General features: G+C 41.8%; 2 protein-coding genes across 5 annotated transcripts in view; both read left to right on the top strand.

The window, feature by feature from the left end:
- Nucleotides 1-543: 543 nt before the first annotated feature.
- LOC135525673 (REST corepressor 1-like) lies at nt 544-14,848 on the top strand. Of its 3 annotated transcripts, none has more exons than XM_064953439.1 (12): nt 544-1,692; nt 1,792-1,847; nt 2,509-2,589; nt 8,854-9,068; nt 9,278-9,405; nt 9,551-9,629; nt 9,718-9,762; nt 9,888-10,094; nt 10,314-10,391; nt 12,825-12,882; nt 13,083-13,327; nt 13,592-14,848. In XM_064953439.1, exons 1-12 carry the CDS (start codon nt 1,532-1,534, stop codon nt 13,631-13,633), a joined length of 1,395 nt encoding a protein of 464 aa, XP_064809511.1. In that variant the 5' UTR covers nt 544-1,531; the 3' UTR covers nt 13,634-14,848. The 3 variants fall into 3 exon arrangements, with proteins under 3 accessions (XP_064809511.1, XP_064809508.1, XP_064809509.1); XM_064953436.1 differs by having other exon boundaries at nt 546-1,692; nt 9,718-9,771; XM_064953437.1 differs by having other exon boundaries at nt 549-1,692; nt 9,278-9,396; nt 9,718-9,771.
- A 544-nt stretch (nt 14,849-15,392) lies between these two features.
- LOC135525670 (TNF receptor-associated factor 3-like) overlaps nt 15,393-27,864 on the top strand; it is a 13,631-nt gene continuing 1,159 nt past the window's right edge. Inside the window, exons 1-10 of one of the 2 annotated variants that reach the window (XM_064953433.1) lie at nt 15,393-15,677; nt 20,699-20,973; nt 21,473-21,524; nt 21,662-21,766; nt 22,007-22,171; nt 24,904-24,984; nt 25,183-25,257; nt 25,476-25,568; nt 25,985-26,125; nt 26,958-27,132. In XM_064953433.1, the coding sequence (XP_064809505.1) occupies nt 20,702-20,973; nt 21,473-21,524; nt 21,662-21,766; nt 22,007-22,171; nt 24,904-24,984; nt 25,183-25,257; nt 25,476-25,568; nt 25,985-26,125; nt 26,958-27,132 (1,159 nt within the window). In that variant the 5' untranslated portion in view covers nt 15,393-15,677; nt 20,699-20,701. Of the gene's footprint in view, nt 15,678-16,571; nt 20,974-21,472; nt 21,525-21,661; nt 21,767-22,006; nt 22,172-24,903; nt 24,985-25,182; nt 25,258-25,475; nt 25,569-25,984; nt 26,126-26,957; nt 27,133-27,864 lie in introns of those variants that run through there. The other variant, XM_064953432.1, reaches the window with a different exon arrangement.

The following is a 27,864-nucleotide window of genomic DNA, read 5'->3' as shown; positions in this document are numbered from 1 at the left end:
TTTACTGTATAGATGTGAGCATGACTGCTGCAGCTAGATAGGGCTGGGCTATACTGTACAACATAGGCCACGTTACAGTTCAGAAGAAGCATGATGGTTTAGTTTTTGATTAAATTAATGTTAAGTGGAGAATGAAATACATCACAATCTGTTATCACCACATCTGTGTAGGAATAGCAATGGAAAAGGCATAAGAGCAGAGGAAATAAAACAAAACACATTTTGTATCTTATTCATGTATCTGCACAGATACAGTGCCTTCCAGAAGTACTTGGCCAGTGAAGTAAAAAAAAGAAGAGATAAATGAATATCAGGTAAAAGATTTGCCTATAGAAAGTATTTCCTATACCTATGGGAGGACCCCCATTTAGCAAGATATGAGTCTAGCTCAAGTAGGCTATTGAGCTCCCCAAATATTGTTTGACTTCCCTGGCGAGATATTTTTGGAGGGCATAGTTTGCAACTGCATTGCCACATTGCTATGAATACATGCACATACTATTTTAGAGTACCCTTTTCAAGGAGACCAGAAGTAGCTTGATTGTGACAATGTGAATGCAAAACATTGCTCCTTTATAGGGCTTCTGAGGATGGGGACCAGGGGCTCATGACAGATTGAGGTTAATGAGCTAATATAGGTTTAAGCATAATTTGGTCTCTGGCATATAAACAAAAACGAAAATAAATGCAGTCCTTTAAAATAAAATGAAAGGACTGAAATTCATATGATTTGATTAATTTATTCACTGTTTTCAGTGAGATTATTTTAAATAGCCTTGGATTATTATTAATTCCATACATTGGCTGTATTTGCAGAACTAATTTTGTTTAGTTGCGTACCTTCCCAATTAAATAATTACTTAATTAATTGTAGCCTCTAGTTTCCAGGTAAGAAGAGAATTGGTCCTCATCATTAGTTTGAGGGGTCTCTCTTCAGGGCAAGGCTTGAAAAATTCGGAGTTCCATTTGATGCAGTCGTGCACTCTATCAAGACCCCGTGGAGTGTGAACGAGCAACCGACCAACCTGGCAAGATTCTCGACACCTCTTAGTAACGACTATAATGGACAAAAGTAGCCAGCTAACTAGTCAAAGTCTGTAGAATATAGTCGACAAATGCTGGTGTTAAAGCCACGTAGCTATGCTAATGTATTTCAAAAATCAAGCTTGCTAGTTGCAACCGCAACTTTTATCCAAGTAGTAGCAAGCTAGCAGTGAAGCACCCCTCGCTAACTTGGGTATTTCTTGTTAGCTAGCTTTCTGGGTGGCTGGTTAATATTCAAGAGAACCACACAACAGCTTTTTGGAGCAAGCTAGCTATCTGAAATAATTTAATAATAAAGCAGTCTTTAGCTGGTTAGTTGACCAATTTAATCAGTTGGTCATCATAGTTTCGTCCAGCTAGCCAGCAGTTTAGCTAGCCAACTCGCGAACGTTACTTTGTTCGCTAGCTAGCAAGGTGCTGCTGACGATAGCCAGACAGTAGCTAGCCGAAATTCAAATAGTTTTGTTGCGCTTTCTCCATTTAAAAAATGCCTGCAATGATGGAAAAGAGTGGTTCAGAAATGTCTGGGAAAAGAAGGGGTAGGAATGCAGTGAATAATCCAAACAAAAGTTTTTCTACAAATGGAAATAGCAACAATTCATGGGAAGAAGGAAGTTCGGGCTGTTCCAGTGATGATGAGCATGGTAGGTCAACACGACAGTGGTAGCCTCGGTCACACTAAACTACTTCATACAATCGTACACTGATTCAAAATGTTAATCCTGTTTTTATTTCATGTTCAGGTAGTGGTGGTATGAGAGTTGGGACTCAGTATCAAGCTCTTGTGCCAGACTATGATCCAGGTGAGTCATTTTACCGTTCAGACAGTCGTAAAGCTAGAACACGTTACCAGACGTGATAGCCTCGAACAATTCCTGGTTGTAGATTCCACGAACCTTTTTACTCACCTATTCCACGAACCTTGACTAAACTGGCTTGTTACTGCTAATCTTGATTCTTCTGACATTCCAACTCCTGTACATGGCTACATTTTCTTTAATGTTTGAATGGATTTAACAACACAACTCAATCACTGATGTTAAAATATATCCAATATATTTCAGCATTTTTAGCTGCAGAATTAAAAAATGTTTGAGATGAGATGGCTAATTTAAAAAGTTTATTTTACACCAGTCGTAGCTAGGCCCTAATTGTTGGGTGAACGACCATTATTATTTATTGAGAGAGAGAAATATTGTTTAGATATGATTGCTACCCATCAAAGAATGAAGCATTATTAAATTGATTGTGTAGCAGCTTTTACTTTATGATTGTAAGTCCTGACTGCTCATGGTCCATATTTGTTTTAAATTGTATAAATTATCTCTCCGTGAGATGATTGATTGGCTTGTGATGCCAATTTCACCAGTTTCATTTTTTTATTTTTTTTGAAATAAATGCAGAGTAGTTTAAGAGTAATGAAGCCATTAGTAATCATTTAATCCCATTATTCCCCTATGTCAGAGATTGCCAAAGTGGCCGAGGAGAGGGACAACTTGGGCATGCGGGTGTGGATCCCCAGTCGGAACCTGGCCGAAGCTAAATGTAAGGGGCATTCAAGCCATTTTCTCATTATATACTAAATGTAAAATAGTTGCTTTTACAAATCTGAAGTTTACCTGAAGCAAAGATTATCTTAATGATTTAACTATACAATAATAGCAGAAATGGGTAGATGAGTGTTATTCCAGTCTTTTGTCTCTCTGTGTGTGCCCTTGACTTTTTCCACATTTTGGATTCGGCTTTTTCAGCAACACCCGTTGCTGACAGGCATTTCAAATTGAGCACACAGCCATGCAATCTCCATAGACAAACACTGGCAGTAGAATGGCCTTACTGAATAGCTCAGTGACTTAACTTGGCACTGTCATAGGCTGCCACCTTTGCAACAAGTCAGTTCCTCAAATTTCTGCCCTGCTAGAGATGCCCCGGTCAACTGTAAGTGCTGTTAAGTGGAAACGTCTAGGAGTTACAACTGCTTAGCTGCAAAGTGGTAGGCCACACACAGAATGGGACAGCCGAGTGCTATAGCAAGTAAAAATTGTCTGTCCTCGGTTGCCGCACACAAGCTTAAGATCACTTAATGCAATGCCAAGCGTCAGCTGGAGTGGTGTAAAGCTCACCGCCATTGGACTCTGGAGCAGTGGAAATGCATTCTCTGGACTGATGAATCACGCTTCACCAGCTGGCAGTCCGACAGATGCTACCTACCCCAATGCATAGTGCCAACTGTAAAGTTTGGTGGAGGAAGAATAATGGTCTCAGGCTTTTTTTCATGGTTAGGACTAGACCCTTTAGTTCCAGTGAAGGGGAATCTTAATGCTACTGCATACAATGACATTCTAGACAATTCTGTGCTTCCAACTTTGTGCCAACAGTTGGGGGGGGGGTGGCTTTCCTGTTTCACCATGACAATGCCCCTGTGCACAAACCGAGGAAACCATAAACCAAACCATAAAGAAATGGTTTGTTGAGATCGGTGTGGAAGAACTTGACTGACTTGCACAGAGCCCTGACCTGAACCCCATTGGACACCTTTGGGATGAATTGGAATGCCGACTGCGAGCCTGGCCTAATCGCCCGACCTCACTAATGCTCTTGTGGCTGAATGGATGCAAATCCAGCAACAATGTTCCAAAATCTAGTGGAAAGCCTTCCCAGAAGAGTGGAATCTGCAAAGGGGGGACCAACTCCACGTTAATGCCCATGATTTTGCAATGAGATGTTAAATGAGCCGGTGTCCATATACTTTTGGTCATGTAGTGTATGTTAATTAAGCTTAAATAAGTTCAGGATGCAACATTTGGTTAAGAAGCCACAGTTACATGGACTGTGTGCAATACATAATAGTGTTTAACATGATTCTTGATTGACTACCTATTATATGTACCACACACATACAATTATCTGTAAGGGCCCTCAGTCGAGCAGTGAGTTTCGAACACAGATTCAACCGTCATTGCTGGCCATGGCAGAACACTTGACATTCCTGTCCTGTAGGAAATCACGCAGAGAACGAGCCGTATGGCTGGTGGCATTTTCATGCTGGAGGGTCATGTCAGGATGAGCCTGCAGGAAGGGTACCACATGAGGGAGGAGGATGTCTTCCCTGTAACGCACAGTTTTGAGATTGCCTGCAATGACAACAAGCTCAGTCCGATGATGCTGTGACACATCGCCCCAGACCATGACGGATCCTCCACCTCCAAATCGATCCCGCTCCAGAGTACAGGCCTTGGTGTAACGCTAATTCCTTCGAAGATAAACGGGAATCTGACCATCACCTTCGGTGAGACAAAACCATGACTCGTGGTCCAGTGACGGTGGGTTTGTGCCCATAGGTGATGTCTGGTGAGGACCTGCCTTACAACAGGCCTACAAGCCCTCAGTCCAGCCTCTCTGAGCCTATTGTGGACAGTCTGAATACTGATGGAGGGATTATGTGTTCCTGGTGTAACTCGGGGCAGTTGTTGTTGCCATCCTGTCCAGCAGGTGTGATGTTCGGATGTACCACTGTGAGGACGATCAGCTGTCCGTCCTGTCCTGTCTCCCTGTAGCGCTGTCTTAGGCGACTCCCAGTATTCACATTGCAATTTATTGCTCTGGCCACATCTGCATTCCTCATGCCTCCTTGCAGCATGCCTAAGTTACGTTCACGTAGATGAGCCGGGATCCCGGGAATCTTTCTTTTGGTGTTTTTCAGTCATTAGAAAGGCCTCTTTAGTGTCCTAAGTTTTCATAACTGTGACCTTAATTGCCTACCGTCTGTAAGCTGTTAGTGTCCTAACAATAGTTCCACAGGTGCATGTTCATTAATTGTTTATGGTTCATTGAACAAGCATGGGAAACAAGTGTTTAAACCCTTTACAATGAAGATCTGTGAAGTTAATTCGTAAAAATCCAAATATCTTTGAAGGACAGGGTCCTGGAAAAGTTTATTTTTTTGCTGAATTTATGTATCAGTGCCTTTGGAAAGTATTACCTTTTTCCACATTTTTGTTACAGTACGTTAATGCCTTATTCTTAAATGGATTCCTCAACAATCTACACACAATACCCCATAATCACAAAGTGAAAACAAGTTTTTAGAAATGTTTGCAAAGTTATAAAAAGGTAAGTATCCCTTTTGCTATGAGACTTGACATTGAGTAGGTGCATCCTGTTTCCATTGATCATCCTTGAGATGTTTCTACAACTTGATTGGTGTCCACCTGATGTAAATCGAATTGTTTGTACATCATTTGGAAAGGCACACACCTGTTTATATAAGGTCCCACGGTTGACAGTGCATGTCAACGCAAAAAGAACAAGCCATGAGGTCGAAGGAATCTTCTGTAGAGCACTGAGCCTTGATTGTGTCGAGGCACAGATCTGGGGAAGGGTGCCAAAAAATGTCTGCGACATTGGTCTCCAAGAACACAGTGCCCTGCATAATTCTTAAATGGAAGAAGTTTGTAAGCTCCAGATTTCCTCTGTGGAGATGGGAGAACCTTCCAGAAAGACAACCATCTCTGCAGCACTCCACCAATCAGACCTTTATGGTTGAGTGGCCAGACTGAATCCACTCCTCAGTAAAAGGCTCATGACAGCCCGTTTGGAGTTTGTCAAAAGGCACCTAAAGTACTCTGACCATGAGAAACAAGATTGAACTCTTTGGCCTGAATGCCAAGTGTCATGACTGGAAGAAACCTGGCACCATCCCTATGGTGATGCATGGTGGTGGCAGCATCATGCTGTGTGGATGTTCTTCAGCTGCAGGGACTGGGAGACTTGTCAGGATCGAGGGAAGGATGAGCAGAGCAAAGTACAGAGAGATCGTTGATGAAAACCTGCTCCAGAGTGCTCAGGACCTCAGACTAGGTTCACCTTCCAGCAGGACAACAACCCTAAGCACACAGCCAAGAAAATGCAGGAGTGGCTTCAGGACAACTCTCTGAATGTCCTTGAGTGGCCAACCCACAGCCTGGACTTGATCCTGATCAAACATCTCTGGAAAGACCTGAAAATAGCTGTGCAGAGACTCTCCCTATCCAACCTGGCAGAGCATGAGAGGATCTGTAGAGAAGAATGGGCGACGCTCCCCAAATACAGGTGTGCCAAGCTTGTAGCTTCATACCCAAGAAGACTCGTCAGTAATCGCTGCCAGAGCTGCTTCAACAAAGCAAAAGTTCTGAATACATATGTAAATGTGATATTTAATTTATTTGATACATTTGCTAACATTTCTAGACCTGTTTTTGCTTTGTCATTATGGGGTATTGTTTGTGGATTGATGGGGGAGGGGAACCATTTTTAATACATTTTAAACTTTCCGAATGCACTGTACATACATTCCCTGTGGGGACGACGTCATCGATGCACTTATTAATGAAGCCGGTAACTGATGTGGCTAACAATGCCATGGGAAAAGTCCCGGAACATATTCCAGTCTGTGCTAGCGAAACAGTCCTGTAGCTTAGCATCAGCTTCATTGGACCACTTCTGTATTTTAGTTTTTGCTTGTAAGCAGCAATCAGGAGGATAGTTATGGTCAGATTTTCCAAATGGAGGGAGAGCTTTGTGCATGTGTCTGTGTGTGGAATAAAGGTGAACTCAATTTCTTTTTGCCTGTAGTTGCACAGGTGGCATGCTGGTAGAACTTAGATAAAACGTATTTCAGTTCTCCTGCGTTAACCAGCTACTAGGAGCGCCACATGCGTGAGCATTTTCTTGTTTGTGTATGGCCCTTTACAGCTTGTTGAGTGCAGTCTTAGTGCCAGCATCGGTTTGTGGTGGTAAAGACAGCTAGGAATAATAGAAACTCTCTTGGTGAATATTATAGTCTACAGCTTATCATAAGGGCGGCAGGGTGGCCCAGTGGTTAGAGCGTTGGACTAGTAACCGGTAGGTTGTAAGTTCAAATCCCCGAGCCGACAACGTACAAATCTGTCGTTCTGATCCTGAACAGGCAGTTAACCCACTGTTCTTAGGCCGTCATCAAAAATAAGAATTGGTTCTTAACTTACTTGCCTAGTTAAATAAAGGTAAAAATAAAATACGGTATTCTAACTCAGGCAAGTAGAACCTCAAGACTTCCCTAGTATTAGAGGTTGAGCACCAGCTGTTTACAAAGAGACACTCCCTCACCTGAGCATTCCCAAAACTGCTGGTCGGTCCTGCTAGATTTTTTAAAAAAAATCCACGTCCTTGTTCAGCCATGACTCTTGGAAAAATAGGTTATTACAGTTTCTTTAGATCATGTTGATAGGATCATCTCTAACGGAGCCTGTCCAGTTTATTCTCCAGTGATTACATGTTTGTCAATAGAACAGAGGGTAGGCGGTTTATCCACTCGCAGACGTCCCTTCAGGTATCCCGCACGTCTGTCTCTATAAGCGCCGCCACCGCCTCCTTCTCAGAGGGAGTCTGGGATTTGGGTCTTGTATAATCAATATGTTCTTCACCTCTGACTCATTGAAGTAGAAGTCCTCACCCAAATAGAGGTTAGTGATAGCTGTTCTGATGTCCAGAAGCTCTTTTCAGTCATAGGAAATTATGGTAGAAACATGAAACCAACCCCAAAATGTTTTTAAATCCACAGTTAAAAAATATGCAAAATGGCACAATTGATTGATCAGGAGCTTTCTAACCCTGCATTGTTGGCAAAGTAACCATTTCACGGTAAAGTCTACACCTGTTGTATTTCTCACATACGCCAAATACATTTTAATTTGATTTTTCATTTTATTTGAGCATGTAAAACCCCCCAAAAAACTGCCAAAAAAAACACATTTTGAATATCCCTTTGAGCTTGGTGAAGTTATTAATTACATATTGGATGGTGTACTGCATCAATATACCCAGTCACTACAAAGATACAGGCATCCTTCTGAACTGTTGCTAGAGAGGAAGGAATACGCTCAGGGATTTTACTATGAGGCCAATGGTGACTTTAAAACAGATAGGAGAAAACTGAGGATGGATCAACAACATTGTAGTTACTCCACAATAATAACCTAATTGAAAGAGTAAAAAGAAGGCTGCCTGTAAATTAAAAAGTATTACGAAACATGCGTCCTGTTTGCAATAAGGTACTAAAGTAATACTGCAAAACATTGTCCTGAATACAAAGTGTTCGGGGGCAAATCCAATATAACATGTTACTGAGTACCACTCTCCATATTTCCAAGCATAGCTGTGGCTGCATCATTTTATGGGTATGCTTGTAACCCCCAAAATAAATAAATGGAATGGAACTAAGCACAGGCAAAATTCTAGAGGAAAGCATGGTTCAGTCTGCTTTCCACCAGACATTAGGAAATGCATTAACCTTTTTAGCAGGACAGTAACCTGAAACACAAGGCCAAATCTTTAATGGAGTTGTTTACCAAGAAGACAGTGACTGTTCCTGAATGGCCGAGGTAGATTTAAGTCAAAACTCTATGGCAAGCTTGAATAAAAAACTAAACAATAATACTAATAATGTGCAAATGTTGCACATTCCAGGTGTGGAAAGCTTTTAGAAACTTACCCAGAAAGACTCACAGCTATAATCACTGCTTCCACAAAGTATTGACTCGGTGTGAATACTTATTTAAATTAGATTTCTGTATTTAATGTTCAATACATTTGCAATAATGTATAAAACATGTTTTAACTTTGTCATTAGAGGGTATTGTGTGTAGACGGGTGAGAAAATAAATGCATGTCATCCATTTTTAATTCCGGCTGTAACACAACGCAATGTGGAATAAGTCAAGGGGTATAGTATATACTTATTGAAGGCACAAAATACTATTTTTTTATGTATTTTTTATTTTTTTTTTACAGTGGATGAATACATTGCAATTACCAAAGAGAAGCATGGGTACAACATGGAGCAGGCACTGGGGATGCTTTTTTGGCACAAGCACAACATTGAGAAGTCCCTGGCAGATTTGCCCAACTTCACACCTTTCCCAGATGAGTGGTCAGTGGAGGACAAGGTCCTGTTTGAACAGGGTTTTAGCTTCCACGGAAAAACTTTCCACCGTATACAGCAGATGGTAAGAGACTAAACATTTTTTTTTAAATATTATTATTTTTAAATCTGTATAAAACCGACTACTTCACTGACAAACATTGTAACACATAGTTGACCATGGCACATGAGACACTAAATACTAATTTGGGGTGCCCATTGTGTGATGTCTCTAAACAACAAATCGTGTAGAAAAATGTGTTTTCCTTGATTGATAAAGTCTTTTTGTGCTAGTTGCCTGACAAGTCCATTGCCAGCTTAGTTAGATTTTACTACTCCTGGAAGAAGACACGGAGCAAAACCAGTGTCATGGATCGCCATGCACGCAAGCAGAAGAGGGAACGAGAAGAGAGGTATGAAAAGTGTGTGCTTTTGTTTAAAATGCATGAACCACATTCTCTCTTCCTTTTAAAAACTTAAATTGGTTAGAAAAACATATTGTAATCTTGGAAAGTCAGGCCAAGAATACATTTTTCTATGTATAAATATTTTGCTTTGTCTTTTTAGTGAGAATGAGGCTGAGGAGACCAATGGTAACACTCCAAGGGATGTAGTGTACGAACCAAATAAGGACGAGAAGAAAGAGGTGGGTCTGTTCAGAGGCTCTTGTAACTTAATACACAAAATAGATGCTGTTTTATTGAACCAACTAACATGTAGATTTTCTGTTTCAGCTGGGTGCTGCACCTGAAAAACAGGAGATAAAACCAGTACCAGTGGTACAGAGGGTAGCTTCTAAATATTGTCATTACCATTTGAATAGAAATATACATAAATCATGTTAAATTCTCCCTAGTTTTGATACTTTGGCCATTTTAACCCAAATGTATTCCTTTACGTCTAGCCGAATACTAGTATGGCAGAGAAGCTGACTCAAGTCAAGAAAGAACCCCAGGGTCCTCCAGGGAAGAACCAGCATCGTGCTAAAAAGAAGCCTCCTAAAGGAATGCACCTGAGTCAGGGAGACGTAGCTGCTATGTCCACCAGCCCCCCTGCTGCAGTCGGTGTGCTGAGGCAAATCGACATGGAGCTGGTTGCCATCAAACGGCAGGTTAGTGTTAGTCTTAACATCAATACATTAATCTTCTCTGTGCTAGGATTTTCTTCTCTGTTGAGAGTAAGTTTTGCATCAATCATGTATTGATGTTAATGGGAGATTTGTGTGAAAATTAATAACAGGACCTAAAGTATCTTCAGTATTCTCCTGTGTCCGGGTGAGAATTGAGTTAACCTAGAAATGTTTCCTGAATGAGTTTTATCCCTTTTCTAGATCCAGAGCATCAAACAGAATAACAGTGCTCTGAAGGACAAGCTTGATGTGGGAGTGGACCACTTCAGAGTACCTGAGGTAAAGCTATTGCTTACCTGGAGTTCTGACCATCTAATTTGGTCTCTTTCTCCATAGAATGAATGTTACTCTTGTGGCTTGTAACCAGGGGTTGGAACAAAAATTATTTTCCAATCGTTCCGTTCTGAACAAAAACATTTTGTTTCGCTGAAGTTCTGAACAGGCTTGAACTAAAAATCTATATCTATAGTTCCTTTTTAAACTTCAAATTGTTTTTTAAAAACATTTGGCTCCATATTTTAAATTCTTTCACTAATCAGTGTGGATAGAGCAGCTTACTATGCAGTGACTGAATTTTTTTGAGTAGGGAAAGAGCGAGAGATGAAGTTGGTTTGATGCCCTGGGCATCTTGTTATGACATACATTATCTGAATTAAGATTCACAGAATTATACCTATGGAGGAACGGTTTCTATGAACAAGCTTGAATGTCTTTGAACTTCCGAGATTTGGCTTAACGTTGTACCAGAGCTAGCTAACAGGCTCGTGAATGTAGAGTGGCACCAGAATTAAAATTAAAAACACATTTTACCATTTTGTAGTTAATAAAACATAGTGAACTGAAGAAAAATAAATGCAACATTTTACTGAGTTACAGTTCATGTAAGGAAGGAAGACAGTCAATTGAAATAAATTCATTATTCCCTAATGACTGGGAATAAAGAAACATCTGGCACAGATACCTTTTTAAAAAAAGGGCTGGGGCGTGGATCAGAAAACCAGTCAGTATCGGGTGTGACCTCCATTTGCCTCATGAAGTACGACATATCTCTTTTGCATAGAGTTGATTAGGCTGTTGATTGTGGCCTGTGGAATGTAGTCCCACTCTTCAATAGCTGTGCAAAGTTGCTGGATTGTGGCGGAAACTGGAACATACTGTCTTACACATTGATCCAGAGCATCGCCAACATGCTCAATGGATGACACGTCTGAGTATGCAGGCCATGGAAGAACTGGGACATTTTCAGCTTCCAGGAATTGTGTACAGATCCTTGTGACATGGAGCTGTGCGTTATCATGCTGAAACATGAGGTGATGGCGGTGGCTGAATGGCACGACAATGGTCCTCGGAATCTCTTCCCAGTATCTCTGAGCATTCAAATTGGTATTGATAAAATGCAATTTTGTTTGTCTGTAGATTATGTCTGCCCATACTATAATCCTACCTCCACCACGAGGAACTGTTCACAAAGTTGACATCAGCAAACCGCTCGCCCACACAACGCCATACATGCTGTCTGCCACCTGCCCGGTACAATTGAAACCGGCATTCATCCGTGAAGAGCACACCTTTCCAGCATGCCAGTGGCAATCGAAGGTGAGATTTGCCCACTGAAATTGGTTACGACACCGAACTGCAGTCTGGTCAAGACCCTGGTGAGGATGAGGAGCACACAGATCTTCCCTGAGATGGTTTCTGACAGTTTGTGCAGAAATACTTCAGATGTGCAAACCCACCGTTTCATGAGATATCTGGGTGGCTGGTCTGTTTATCCTGCAGGTGAAGAAGCTGGATGTGGAGATTCTGGGTTGGCGTGGTTACACATGGTTGTGAGGCCCGTTGAACGTACTGCCAAATTCTCTTAAACAACGTTAAAGGTGGGTTATGGTAGAGAAATTAACATTTAAATGATCTGGCAACAGCTCTGGTGGACATTTCTGCAGTCAGCATGCCAATTGCACGCTTCAACTTGAGACATCTGGGGCATTGTGTTGTGACAAATCTGCACATTTTAGTGGCCTTTTATTGTCCCCAACACAAGATTCACCTGTGTAATGATCATGCTTTAATCAGCTTCTTGATATGCTATAGCTGTCAGGTGGATGGATTATTTTGGCAAAGGAGAAATGCTCACAAACAGTGATGTAAACTAATTTGTTCACACAATATGAAAGAAATAAGCTTTTTGTGAATATGTAATATTTCTGGGATCTTTTATTTCAGCTCATGAAACATATTTCCTTACACTTTACATGTTGCATTTTTGTTCAGTATAAATAGTATCCTTAACTAGCATTGAAAAAGTTAATCCCTTCTTCTATAGTAAAAAATCTCTCCCTAATTTCTGAATACGCTCAAACACACTGGCAGAGATTTTCAGGTGGCATGCAGATGCTGAAATACATTTGAGTGACAGTGAGGACTTTGCGTAGTTGCTTTGTTGCACATTTTTTTTGTGGGACTGAAAACAAATGCCCGGAACGTGTGAGAACGTTACTAACTAGTTCCCATGCTTTTAAAAAGCGGTTATGGTCCGGAACAGTATAGATCACTTTCGTTCCCAATTCTGTTCCTAGAAAAACATTTTATTTTATTTTTGCGGTTTTCTGTTCTGTTCCCTGAACTGGTTCCAACCCCTGCTTTTAACTCATTATGACCTGTGGTGTATGTCATGTTTGTGTGCCAGTGATAACATGACCATTCATGTCTCAGGTGACCCAGAAGTTCAACACTCGCTGGACAACAGAGGAGCAACTGCTTGCTGTACAAGGTAATTGATTGCAATTGCAACAGATGTGTAGGGATTAGAGAAAGGGAGGAGGTAGAAATAAAATGTAACCAACTGAAATGGGGCTTATGTGAAAAGTCATGGTATAAAGAATTCCATCTTCAGTTGTTTTGCTAGGGGGGCATGGCACATAATCTACATTTGTCTAAAATGTTTGTTCCCTCCATTGTAACATCTTCCAGCCATCAGAAAATATGGGCGGGACTTCCAGGCTATCTCGGACGTGATTGGCAACAAGTCAGTGGTGCAGGTGAAGAACTTTTTTGTTAACTACCGCCGACGCTTCAACCTGGATGAGGTGCTGCAGGAATGGGAGGCTGAGCACGGGATGGAGGGAGCAGCCAAGGGAGGAGAGGAGGAGAAAATGGACATATCTTCTACTGAGGATGAAGCCACCACCCCTGTGGTGCCAGAGGATCAAAAAGAGGTCTGTGACTGACTCATTTAATTGCATTCCATGATGGATTTCTTTTTTTTCTTTTTATGTAAATTATTTAATTGGCTAAACTCAGTTATCAATCTCAGTATGAAATGAGACACAATTTGCACTGTGCCCTACTATCTTAGTGGTCCCCTTTTTATTTGCACCAGTATAGTAATTCAGAGGGATTTACAAAGAACTCCAGTCTTTAATTTCAGTTTGATTTGCCAGATGTATTAATTGCAAATACTCCCCATTGTCCCTTTACAGGAATCATCGCCAGTGGCGGCAAAACAACCTCTGGCATCCTGAGTGTTCGGCCATCTTGGATTGTTCTGTTGGCGGAACTCCTCCCTCTGAGATTTTACTTTTGTGCTGAAGAGGCGATGATTAATCTGCACAGGTTACATCCTGTCTGTGTGTGCTTCTTCAAGAAGGTCATTCCTGTTACCTCTTCCCCAATTCAAGAATGTTTTGCAGCTGCCCACCAATTAACTCAAGCGCCATTCTTCAGCCGGTCTGACAGTCAAAGTAACCCGGATTATCTGACTGCACTTTATCCCATCACTGTTTTTGTCACCTTGGTGAGAAGGAAAACTTCTGTATCAAATTGAACTTGTTTTTGTATCTGGCCTCTCTTACCCTGTCACTCAACATTACAGATGATCCCTGTGATCGAGACCACAATACACATTTTTCATTTTTATCCTTCTTGTAACCCTCTTTACTTTGTAAAGACTGGTTTTGGTTGTGTAGTATTTAATCACAATAGGTCTCATTATGAAATGACCCTGTGGATTACTATCCTGTCATTCTGTGTGCTTGACGAAGATGTCTTTGTACACCAGGCAGACATAAAGAAAAAACACCCCAATAAATACCATGGCAATGTTGGAGATAGTGAGTCAGGCTAGTTGTACCCCGACACAGGGCGTAGACTGAGAGGATGGCATTTCCACAGGAACATTTCATATTGAGACCCAGTGCAAGTTGATACTACACAACCATTTCTATTTGTCTTCTTCCTCCCTAACCTTTTGTCTGTGATCCTAGTGCATATTTATAAATAATGCATTAGTTGTTGTAATTAATGTAAGGAACTTTAAATAGGAGCTGTTAAACATTGTGAGGATGTCCATTTTCAGTTTACTAGTAACCTCAGGACAATCGGGTGAACACAATTTGTTATGAATGATTTTCAGTTGAAAGGACCGTTGAATGAGAAGTTAAGTAGATGAATGAGAGAATTTTTACATTTTAATTTAAACATTGAGTTTGAAATGTGTTATTTGTCAGTTCAAACCTAGTCCCTTTCGCAGCAACCTGCCTGTGCTATTCAACTGTTTTTAATGTACTGATACCATGATTTAGCGTACTGTTTTGAAACTTTTTTTATATATATAATTGTGAATGCCTGAGATGGGGTTTTAATGTGTGTACATTTTATTGCTGTCATTTACCATTGTGTATTGTTTGCTCATTAATTAACCATAAATAAATTTGAAGGATTTATAGGGACATTTAAAAGATTTCACTAGATGCTCTTTTGTCTTTTCCTGCTATTTGCTTTTAGCCTGGTCCCAGACCTGTTTGCTCTTGCCAACTCCATTGCTTATTGTCAGTCACAACATGGCACAAACTGGTTGGCACTCAGGCTCATTTGTTCTGTCTTTCAGCACGACTTGTCATATTTAGGTCAACTCTGTTAGGAAGGTGTTCCAAATGTTTGGTACACTAAGTGTATATAAAACCTTGAGTGATGAGCGGTTCAAGGGATGATGCCTTTTCTGAAGAAGGATCATGAACTATTGTTTCAGAACAGATAGCACAACTATAAATGTTTTTACTAGGATAGGAAGACATTTTTCACGTATAGTATGTGATGGGTACCGAGTGTACAGACCATTGCACATTTCTGTGCCTGACAGCAATTCCCGTAGTACAGTTCACAGTTGATGACACTGCCATCTAGAGGAAATCCGATACTAAACATCATTGCCTGTCACTGGCTGACAACATTTTTTTTTCTTCATGACGGGGATTTCCTGGGGAAGAAATACCGAAGGGGGGCTTTCCAACTGAGACACCAACAGCCAGAAGAATGAGCGGCGGCTCCATTTTGCTATGTTCCCATCTCGATTAAAAAAAAACATTTACTTTATTGTTTTTACGATGTCAGCTACCGATAAAATACTCTAGCTGCCTATTTTAAAAACGGAGTTCGGTCGTTTTCATGTTAAGCGGTTACTTTGTGGTGTTCGCCTTCATGAATGTGCCATTCACCGAAGCTCCATTTATAACATTGTAGCTCCTGAAAAACGACGTTGCATTTGTCAACGTTACAGATCTGATTCATGTAAGTATTGTTGCGAGCTAGGAAAGTTAATATCGTCCATGTTACAATGTGGGAACACAGCATGTAGCTATGTTTGTAAAAACATGTTGAGTAGCCATACAGTGGTGTACCAAAGCGGGGAGCTAGGGAGGCTTCGAATTGGGGTATGAGGTAATTTCAAATATCAATTTCGGTGTACTGAATTGCCTACGAGATTTAGCCATCTAAACAATTGTGAAAATATTCTAAAAATTGATTATTCTATATAATCACCTTTACATGTCTCATTGTATTATATATTCAGTATTACGCCAATGCATGTGCAATACATTCATTGCAGTTATGACAAATTAGTTGTCTCGTCAGTGCATCAAAGTAATTTGCATAAATTATTATTTGAGTACGGTGAACAGGCTCACACAATGTACACAGTTGGTGTATTGGCCTATTGGGTGAATATTGGTTGCAAAATAAATGTATCTAAATTAAAATTATATGCTTAACATATGTCAATAATGCCTTTGAATCATGCTAAACAGTATGCCTGTATGCATATGAAACATTGAAAATATTTTTTTAGGAATCTGTCTGATTTTTTTATTGACCAGATCTAAGATCACTGTGAAAAAGCATGATTCTCTATTCTCGTCCGATTCAGCTGTTTGGATGTCTGTTCACACAGTTGAAACATGTTCTATTGCTTTCAGGTTAAAGGCAGACTATAGAATTACACGTGGGCAATTCCATGTAACAGAATTCTGCTGAGACTCAAATTTTTCACTTCAAAATGTATTCCAAGCCAAAACATTGACTTCAAATTACAGTGAAAAATGTTCAGTGGAAATAGTAGTTTACAAAAACATATTTACATGAAGAACTGTGCAGATACAAAGTTTTGTAACAGAATAACATTTTACAGTAATTCTGTTACCAAACTTTGCATCTGCACAGTTTTTCCACTATGATTATTTACTATGTAAGTTATTCAAAGTAGACATTGTGCATATACTTGTATTGTTTGTTTAACATTGAAATCAATAGTTTTTGTTATTCATACATTTTAAAGTGAAAAAAGTGAGTCTCGGCGTAATTCCGTTACTGTGGAATTGCCCATGTACAATGACAGGTCAGTCATAGAATTCCCCTACATGTTACATTTTTTTTTGTGATGTCATGATACTCTAGCAGCATTCAAGACTTGGTTACATCTGTATGATTGGAGTGGAGAAACTGACCTCTGTACCAATAATGTCTGTAGAATAGATAGCTGGTGCATTGCATGGCCATATAAGGCTTCTAAACAGCTTCTACCCCCAAGCCATAAGACTCCTGAACACCTAATCAAATGGCTACCCAGACTATTTGCATTGCCCCCCCCCCCCTTTACACCACTGCTACTCTCTATTGTCATCTAAGCATAGTCATAGTCACTTTAAATACTCTACCCACATGTACATATTACCTCGACTAATCTGTGCCCCCCACACATTGACTCTGTATCGGTACCCCCTGTATGTAGTCTCGCTATTGTTATTTTACTGCTGCTCTTTAATTATCCATATTTTTTTAAACTGCATTGTTGGTTAAGGGCCTGTAAGTAAGCATTTCACTGTAAGGTCTACACCTGTTGTATTCGGCGCATGTGACTAATAACATTTGATTTGATTTGAAGATGATCGCACTTGAGAAGCTATAACATGTAACAAATTTCCCTCTACTTTTCTCCATCCAGTCATTCTTACATACAATTTGACCTGTCAACATCAAGCATATGACCAGGTTTAAATATGAGAATATTGGGCCTATTTCTCAAAAGATCTTGTTCATTCTTCATGTAAATCAGTGAGTGTATTTAACAGGGGAAATACCCTTTTATACATAATACTCTGCGCTTCATCAAACCGATTTCCCGTAGAGGAAGAGAGACCTAATTAATCTCATTCCCAGCCCAAATGTACCCAAGACGATCTCAACTGTACTATATGCATTGGATTAGATATATAGCCTAGCCAATCTACATTTCAAGCTTTTGCTGGCAGCTTCGATTCAGCTGGGTCGAGGGTTTGTGTAGGCCTACACCTGTGTGTGTGTGTTTGTGCAGTCAGTAAGTCAGTGATGATAGACAGCGGTGAAGCAGCATGTGGAAAAGCCCCTTCACTATCCCAGGAAGTCCCCTGAGAACCACAGGAACTGGTCAGCCAATAGCCTAGGCTTAACCCACTTGCTCATCCAGTGATGATGGGCTGATGTACTTTCAACATTGAGGGAAAATTGAAGGCAAACCTGTAGAAGTGGCCAGTCTTGATATTCTAACTCGTGTGAATCTGAATTGTTTCATTTGTATGAATGAGCCAGTTGAACCATGTGAGACAGGATGTAGAGCTGAAGGTTCAGTCATTAGGTCCGTGTTCATCTATAGCTTCATGGAATTCTTCCTTTGAACAATACACATGCATGATGGAAGAATGTTCCACATACAGAGCATTCGGAATGTGTTCAGACCCCTTTACTTTTTCCACATGTTATTACAGCCTTATTCTAAAATGGATTAAATAGTTTCCCCCCTCATCAACCTACACACAATACCCCATAATGACAAAGCAAAGACAGGTTTAAACATGTTTTTTTTTTTTTATGTTTGAAAATGTATACAAACGGAAATATCACATATACTTAAGTATTCAGACCATTTACCCAGTACTTTGTTGAGGCTTCTTTGGCAGAGATTACAGCCTTGTCTTATTGGGTATGATGCTACAAACTTGGCACACCTGTATTTGGGGTGTTTCCCCCATTCTTCCCTGCAGATCCTCTCAAGCTCTGTCAGGTTGGATGCGGAGCATCGCCGCACAGGTTTCAGGTTTTTCTAGAGATGTTCGATTGTGTTCAATTCCGTGTTCTCGCTGGGCCACTCAAGGACATTCGGACACTTGTCCCGAAGCCACTCCTGTGTTGTCTTGGCTGTGTACTTAGGGTCATTGTCCTGTTGGAAGATAAACCTTTGCCCCAGTGTGAGGTTCTGAGCGCTCTGGAGGAGGTTTTCATGAAGGATCTCTCCGTACGTAGCTCCGTTCATCTTTCCCTCCATCCTGACTTGTCTCCCAGTACCTGTTGCTGAAAAACATACCCACAGCATGACACTGCCTCCACCATGCTTCTCTGTAGGGATGGTGCCAGGTTTCCTCCTGAAATGACCCTTGGCATTCAGGCCAAAGAGTTAAATCTTTCATCAGACCAGAGAACCTTGTTTGTCATGGTCTGAGAGTCTTTAGATGCCTTTTGGCAAACTCCAAGTGGGCTGTCATGTGCCTTTTTAATGAGGAGTGGTTTCTGTCTGGCCACTACCATAAAGGCTGGGTGGTGGAGTGCTGAAAAGATGGTTGTCCTTCTGGAAGGTTCTCTCATCTCCACAGAGAAACTCTGGAGCTCTGTCAGAGTGGTCACCTCCTTGACCAAGGCCCTTCTCCCCCGATTTCTCAGTTTGACCGGGCGGCCAGCTCTAGTAAGAGTCTTGGTGGTTCCAAACTTCTTCCATTTAGGAATGATGGAGGCCACTGTGTTCTTGGGGACCTTCAATGCTACAGAAATGTTTTGGTACCCTTCCCCAGATCTGTGCCTCTACACAATCCTGTATCTGAGCTCTACGGACAATTTCTTCAACCTCATGTCTTGGTTTTTGCTTTGACATGCACTGTCAACTGTGAGACCTTATATAGACAGGTGTGTGCCTTTCCAAATCATGTCCATTCCATTGAATTTACCACAGGTGGACTCCAATTAAGTTGTAGAAACATCTCAAGGATGATCATTGGAAACAGAATGCACCTGAACTCAATTTTGATTCTTATTACAAAGGGTCTGAATACTTATATGAATACGGTGTTTCTGTTTGTTATTTTTAGTACATTTGCACAAATTTAAAAAAAAAACTGTTTTTGCTTTGTCATTATGTGGTATTGTGTGTAGATGGATGAGGAAAATAATATATTTAATCCATTTTAGCCTGTATCATAACAAAATATGGTAAAAAGGGGTCTGACTACTTTCTGAAGGCACAGTTGGAAGAATGTTCCACGTTTATTTATTTATTATTTATTTATTTAGCCTTTATTTAGCTAAGCAAGTCAGTTAAGAACAAATTCTTATTGACAATGACGGCCTACCAAAAGGCAAAAGGACAATGATGGAAGACCAGCTAAATATTTAGTAGAACCTTACATATGTTTTGATCAGTTTGAGGTTGGATGTTCAGTGGATGATGCTGTCTTTTAGATGGTGTATGCTGTGATTTGGGTTGGATGTACAAGCCTAGATTGCTTGCCCTCGTGTTGCTTGCCCTCGGAATATGAATAATGTGTTGGCAAGTCTATAATAAAGGCTTGTGTCAGTTTAGATTAAGCTGTCCTGTCCTCCATTAGAGCAGGGCCATATGGACAAAAGCCGTATTGCGATAAATTGCCTGAATTGATGCAATAACAATAAATACATAGGATGATACGTTTATAACAATGTGCACCACCGCAGTTGTTTTTGATCCTTTTGAGCTACTACTTCTACTGTAGTTTGATTGTAGCCATCAACAGTCCTTTTAACAGTCACCCATATTAGTAAACTTATTTAATTTCAACTTCACATTTATGTAGAATAGGCTACCCCCCCGAGTCAGAGCAGAGATAACATTAGCCCCAGTTAACTATGTCTGTTATGAAGGGGTTTCCCAAGGTTGGGCCTGAGAGTCAGGGCTGTTGATGTGGCAGTGAATGCTCAGCATTAACACACTCACCACACACATCCTCAGCTCAAACACCATTGTCCCACTCCAAGACCATGTAACATAAGACGATTTTATACTCCTTTTTTATGAAATTCGTGTTTGTCCTGTATGTTGTAACTGTCGGGTGCATTTTAATTAAACATCTCTTTCCTCCTGTCTTTCTGTGTGTGTGTGTGTGTGTGTGTGTGTGTGTGTGTGTGTGTGTGTGTGTTTGTGTGCGCGCGTGCGCATGCATGTGCGTGCGTGTGTGTGTCCGTGCCCTCGCCAGGTCATGTCAGCAGGGCGGAATGCGGACGTGCGGGAGCTGCAGATCCCCCTCCAGCATCGCTCTCCCTCCCTGGCTGCTCTCTCTCTGGCCCAGCGCCCCTGGCCCAGCGACCCCGAGGCAGGCTTCTTACCCCAGCACGGGGGCTTCTGGGACCACTTCATAGCCACCCCAGAGCCCAAATACTGCTGTGAGGCCTGCAGGCTAGTGCTCTGCAACCCCAGGCAGACAGAATGTGGACACCGCTTCTGTGAAACCTGCATCTCCGAGCAGCTAAGGTGAGGCCTGAGGACAAGAGATTTCAGTTTCATGATGAGTGTGAGAGTGAAGGGCCATGTTTTTTATTGAGGAAATGATAGTTGAGAAATTACAAACGTCTTCTTGTCAGTGTGTTTGATATGTCAGCTGTCTTCTGGTAATGGGGGTTGTCATTATTGTTTAGTGATCATGTGATGATTATGATTGAGAAATAATGATGTCATTTGCCACATGTTGCTAAAAGGAGGATTTGATTGGACATTAGTTAATTAAGCAATGAGGCCCAAGGGGGTGTGATATATGGCTAATATACCACAGCTAAGGGCTGTTCTTTATTATAAACTGGTTACCAACTTAACTAGAACAGTAAAAATAAATGTTTTGTCATACCCTGATATACCACGGCTGTCAGCCAAGCAGCATTCAGGGCTCGATCCACCCAGTTTATAATGATAGATTTCTCACTCCTCGTTAATCATCATCGTATTAATGTACCTAAATGTCTTGTCGTCTTTACAGCAAACCAAATCCAGTATGTCCAGCAGATCTGGAGCCTCTGTTCAAAGACAAGGTAAGACTATGTGAATGATTTGCATCACTGTCATCATCCTTATGATACCCATGCTAAACAGCCCTATGCCCTTTCTAAATGGCCTCGTACATAATCACAGCGTGTCTCCTCACAGTAGCCGTTGTGTTTTCTGTCAGATCTTCCGTGATGTGTGCTGCCATAGAGAGATCATGGCTCTGAGAGTGTACTGCAGGAGTGAGAAGAATGGCTGTAAGGAGCAGATGAGTCTACATCAGGTCATGGTAAGTGTCTGACTGACTCAGGGAAATTGAAAATGTCCCATTGTTACGCACAGTCATTATTCAAACTCTAGAAAAATGTTTATCTACAATTCTCGTTGATTTCAGTCACATTGGTTGAACGTTTCCTGTTGAAACTGTAATGACTACAACCCAAATGCGATCTTATTTATAGCACTTCATAATAGGCTACATTTTCTTTACACCAAATCCTTATGATTCCTTTTCCTCCTTTTTTCCCAGGACCATTTGAATGTGTGTCCGTATTTTGAGGTGCCATGCCCTTTAGGAAAGTGCAAAGAGAAGATGATGCGCAAAGACATTCCTGAGCACTTGAGTTGGAAATGTAAACACAGAGAGACCACCTGTGAATTCTGCATGCACAAGATGGCCATGACTGAATTACAGGTAACTAGAACAACTACTTGAGTTGGGCCGGTGCTCACCAAACCTGTACCTCTTAGAGAATATTGTGACGGGCACCCAAAATTAGTACTGGCACATATTTTAGTCCACCTTAAAGGGCAATTCCGACACTTTTCAACCATATATTCATTTTCTCCAGCACCATACCGGATGTGTCACCGCAAATCTCATAGGGTGTTTCTCAATATGCATACTACCGTGCTCCACACTCCCAAGTGCCGAGTGCATTCTCCCACAACGTTCTCTTGAGTACGTTCTTGTGAAGATGAGAGTGTGGAGAACACATAAAACATTACATTTGAGAAGCACTTGCACTCCCCTACTGTATTACCTCACGCTGCACCTCCCCATTCACTGAACCTTCTTCCAGCCAGGACAAAGGCAACAATAGACGGAAAAAGATATGCACACAGCAAACGTTTAACTTCATAATTATGCTATTTGAGAAACACCCAGTGTTTGAAAATTACTGTTTTTAAAATGTTTAAACTTTGATGACGTCATCGGGTCTTTTTTACTTTATATTTTTTTATACAAAATGTAGAAATGTTATGTTTTCACATATATAGACACTGGGATTGTGCTGGAGATAAAGAAATTAAGTTAAAAAGTTGTGGAATTGCCTTTTAAGCACTGACTACAACAACACTGAATATCTGCTACCGCATATCAAGCGGTATTGGAGCACCAAGTCTCGGTCCAAGAGGCTTCTAAACAACTTTTACTACCAAGCCATAAGACTCCTGAACATCTAATCAAATGGCTACCCAGACTATTTGCATTCCTCCCCCCCTTTACACTGCTGCTACTCTCTGTTTATTATCCATGCATAGTCACTCTAATAATTTTAACTACATGTACATATTACCTCGACTAACCGGTGCCCCCGCACATGGACTCTGTACTGGTACCCCCTGTATATAGTCTCCACATGGACTCTGTACCAGTACCCCCTGTATATAGTCTCCACATGGACTCTGTACCAGTACCCCCTATATATAGTCTCCACATGGACTCTGTACCAGTACCCCCTGTATATAGTCTCCACATGGACTCTGTACCAGTACCCCCTGTATATAGTCTCCACATGGACTCTGTACTGGTACCCCCTGTATATAGTCTCCACATGGACTCTGTACCAGTACCCCCTGTATATAGTCTCCACATGGACTCTGTACCAGTACCCCCTGTATATAGTCTCCACATGGACTCTGTACCAGTACCCCCTGTATATAGTCTCCACATGGACTCTGTACCGGTACCCCCTGTATATAGTCTCCACATGGACTCTGTACCAGTACCCCCTGTATATAGTCTCCACATGGACTCTGTACCGGTACCCCCTGTATATAGTCTCCACATGGACTCTGTACCGGTACCCCCTGTATATAGTCTCCACATGGACTCTGTACCGGTACCCCCTGTATATAGCCTCCACATGGACTCTGTACCAGTACCCCCTGTATATAGTCTCCACATGGACTCTGTACCGGTACCCCCTGTATATAGTCTCCACATGGATTCTGTACCGGTACCCCCTGTATATAGTCTCCACATGGACTCTGTACCGGTACCCCCTGTATATAGTCTCCACATGGACTCTGTACCGGTACCCCCTGTATATAGTCTCCACATGGACTCTGTACCAGTACCCCCTGTATATAGTCTCCACATGGACTCTGTACCGGTACCCCCTGTATATAGTCTCCACATGGACTCTGTACCAGTACCCCCTGTATATAGTCTCCACATGGACTCTGTACCAGTACCCCCTGTATATAGTCTCCACATGGACTCTGTACCAGTACCCCTATATATAGTCTCCACATGGACTCTGTACCAGTACCCCTGTATATAGTCTCCACATGGACTCTGTACCAGTACCCCCTGTATATAGTCTCCACATGGACTCTGTACCAGTACCCCCTGTATATAGTCTCCACATGGACTCTGTACCAGTACCCCCTGTATATAGTCTCCACATGGACTCTGTACCAGTACCCCCTGTATATAGTCTCCACATGGACTCTGTACCAGTACCCCCTGTATATAGTCTCCACATGGACTCTGTACCGGTACCCCCTGTATATAGTCTCCACATGGACTCTGTACCAGTACCCCCTGTATATAGTCTCCACATGGACTCTGTACCGGTACCCCCTGTATATAGTCTCCACATGGACTCTGTACCGGTACCCCCTGTATATAGTCTCCACATGGACTCTGTACCGGTACCCCCTGTATATAGTCTCCACATGGACTCTGTACCGGTACCCCCTGTATATAGCCTCCACATGGACTCTGTACCAGTACCCCCTGTATATAGTCTCCACATGGACTCTGTACCAGTACCCCCTGTATATAGTCTCCACATGGACTCTGTACCGGTACCCCCTGTATATAGTCTCCACATGGACTCTGTACCAGTACCCCCTGTATATAGTCTCCACATGGACTCTGTACCGGTACCCCCTGTATATAGCCTCCACATGGACTCTGTACCGGTACCCCCTGTATATAGTCTCCACATGGACTCTGTACCGGTACCCCCTGTATATAGTCTCCACATGGACTCTGTACCGGTACCCCCTGTATATAGTCTCCACATGGACTCTGTACCGGTACCCCCTGTATATAGTCTCGCTATTGTTATTTTTCGTCTGCTCTTTAATTATTTGTTACTTTTATTTCTTGTTCTTATTTACATTTTTCAGAAACACAAAGAAACCGTTTGTCCTTCATGTCCGGTGGCCTGCCCCAATCATTGTACTTTTCCCTCCATCTTACGGAGCGAGGTAAGGAGTGTATTTTAATGTTTGTAGTATAAAATGTATTCATGCAAGGCAGTATGGGCATCTTTTCTCTTACCATCAGATGGAGTAACATAGTTATAGATGCTGTGATACGGTTGCCCATTTAATTGAGACCACATTGTAATGCAAATGCTTGGTATAGAAGGACATTATTGAACCTAAATGTGTTTCTACTCTCAGCTGACAAGTCATCAACATGTGTGCCCCAAGGCTCATGTCACCTGCTCCTTTATCCGCTTTGGATGCAATTTCAAGGTCAGTCTTCATGTTACTATGATTGTTAAAAGTGGTATTAATAATAATATGCTTAATATAAGTTGTAATATCATGGCCACTATGAACTCCTCATGATGTCTCTTCTACTCTGTTGTCTGGCTATTGTCCCACTGCACTACAACGCATTTAAGAGAACATACAGTAGTTTTAAGCTGGTATGTTACTGATATGATATTTTCCCTGATATTCCTCTGTAGGGTCTCAACCAAGACATGAGGGATCATGAATCAAGCTTTGCCTCTGAACACCTGCGGCTGATGGCAACCAGGAACACTACGCTTGAGGCCAAGGTAATCACCTCTACTTTGTTCTTTAGAACAATTTGCCCTGTGTACCATTAAAGGAAAAATGTATAAAGTCAACATAATGAAAATTCACCAGCATCATGACCAACTTCTATTTCATTCCATATGCAAGGCATACAGTGTATAAATATGTTGCCTTGTATCTATCTGCATTACCTGTCATACTTGTTTTGACTCATGATCTAATCACAAATTTGAGTATGTGCTCTTACATGTTACAAATAACACATTCTAACAAAATGTATTTTGACAAATACCCAAAAATAATAATTTGGGAGAAATTAATCTGAATATTCAACCACAACTAACTTGTTAACAACCAACTAATCACAGGGCTGAATGGTTACGTAGTTCAGGGTAATGAAAGCAGTATTAAGACAGAATGTTTCCCACCTATCTAGATGGAGGATGTTAAAGGAGAGCTTCTGGAGCGGTACAAGGTTCTGCCAGGCCTAAGCAGCCGTCTGTCTGAAACAGAGTCTCAGTACGAGGAGATGAGGGAGAATAACAGACAGCTGGAGCAGAAGCTCACTACCATGCAGGTAAATGAAAAGGTCGAAGTACACTGAGTGTACAAAACATGTGAGTTGCACCCCCTTTTGGCCACCAGAACAGGCTCAATTTGTCGGGGCATGGACTCTACAAGGTGTCGAAAGCGTTCCACAGGGATGCTGACCCATGTTGACTCCAATGCTTCACACAGTTGTCAAGTTGGCTGGATGTCCTTTGGGTGGTTGACCCTTCTTGATACACACAGGAAACTGTTGAATGTGAAAAACTCAGCAGCGTTGCAGTTCTCAATACAGTCAAACCCGTGCGTCTGGCACTTACCACCATACCCCGTTCAAAGTCACTTCAATTTTTTGTTCTCCCCATTCAACCTCTGAATGGCACACATGCACAATCCTTCTTTAACCTGTTTCCTCCCCTTCATCTACACTGATTGAAGTGGACTTAACAAGTGACATCAATAAGAGATCATTCTGTCATGGAAAGAACATGTGTTTATGTTTTGTACACTGTCAATATAAAACCTCTCAATAAAGATGTAATACTAGTCTTTGACATACATAATAATACTTGTCTTGTCCCACAGTCCCATTTACTGATTTCTCAGTTGGAGGTAAAGTCCTGTCATGTATGGAACTTACATTAGAAGTCATTTAGCAGACGTTCTTATCCAGAGCGACTTACAGGAGCAATTAGGGTTATGTGCCTTGCTCAAGGGCACATCGACAGATTTTTCAGCTAGTCGGCCCAACGCTCTTTCAGCTTACTGTCCCAATGCTCTTAACCGCTAGACTACCTACCCCCTAGGCTACATGAAGTGTGTGTAACTGTATGTATGTGTTTGTGGACGTTTTCTCCATGTAGAACTTGATGAGTTCCCACTCCGAGAAGCTTTTGGAGATGGAGCTGGAGCTGAGATCTCTGAGGACCATCCGAGAGGAGGTGGAAACACTACGAGGCACCGTGGAGAGCATTCGTTCCAGGGTTGCAACGCTAGAGGGAGGAAGGGGTGGGGCCATCCCAGCCACACACACACTAGGTGAGTTACCCTGAATGCTCTCTCACTCTCTTTCTGTTTCTGTCTCGCTCTCTCTCTGTCTTCCTTTGTCTAGCTCTCTCTCTGTCTCGCTCTCTAGTCTCTCCCTCAGTGTCTCTGTCTCTCTCAACACTTGTCTTGGGAATTCTGTTATTCTTTGCTACTTCACTGTCGCTAAAACCTGTGCAACTCTTTTAGGAGTTGCTCAGAATGAGTGTAGTGTAATATTGAACCGATTTTGATATGTTCAAAGTCTGAAGCTACATTATGAGCATAGCAGTGATTGGAAAAAAACAGTGCTTTAGGGCCTCCCGAGCATCGCAGTGCTAGCTGTGCCACTAGAGATTCTGGGTTCGAGTCCAGTCTCTGTCACAGCTGGCTGCGAATGGGAGACTCATGGGGCGGCGCACAATTGGCCCAGTGTTGTCCGGGTTAGGGGAGGGTTTGACTGGCAGGGATGTCTTTGTCCCATCGCGCACTAGCGACGCCTGTGGCGGGCCAGGCGCAGTGCACACTGACAAAGTCGCCAGGTGTACAGTGTTTCCTCCGACACATTGGTGCGGCTGGCTTCCGGGTTAAGTGGGCATTATGTCAAGAAGCAGTGCGGCTTGGTTGGCTCGTGTTTCGGATGACGCACGGCTCTCGACCTTTGCCGCTCCCGAGTCCATACACGAGTTGCAGAGATGAAACAAGACTAACTACCAATTGGATTCCACGATTCCAATTGGGGAGAAA

Source organism: Oncorhynchus masou, chromosome 32, assembly GCF_036934945.1.
Source record: "Oncorhynchus masou masou isolate Uvic2021 chromosome 32, UVic_Omas_1.1, whole genome shotgun sequence".
Lineage (NCBI taxonomy): Eukaryota > Metazoa > Chordata > Actinopteri > Salmoniformes > Salmonidae > Oncorhynchus > Oncorhynchus masou.
The sequence above is the reverse complement of the archived record's forward strand: the minus strand, read 5'-3'. Positions and strand labels throughout refer to the sequence as shown.

Bases quoted from the DNA above. Each gene is read 5' to 3' on its own strand.
- LOC135525673 (XM_064953436.1), top strand. From the start codon at position 1,532: ATGCCTGCAATGATGGAAAAGAGTGGTTCAGAAATGTCTGGGAAAAGA. The intron at 9,406-9,550 runs GTGTGTGCTTTT...TTGTCTTTTTAG, and splicing joins CGAGAAGAGAGGTATGAAAA to TGAGAATGAGGCTGAGGAGA. The intron at 9,630-9,717 runs GTGGGTCTGTTC...TTTCTGTTTCAG, and splicing joins ATAAGGACGAGAAGAAAGAG to CTGGGTGCTGCACCTGAAAA.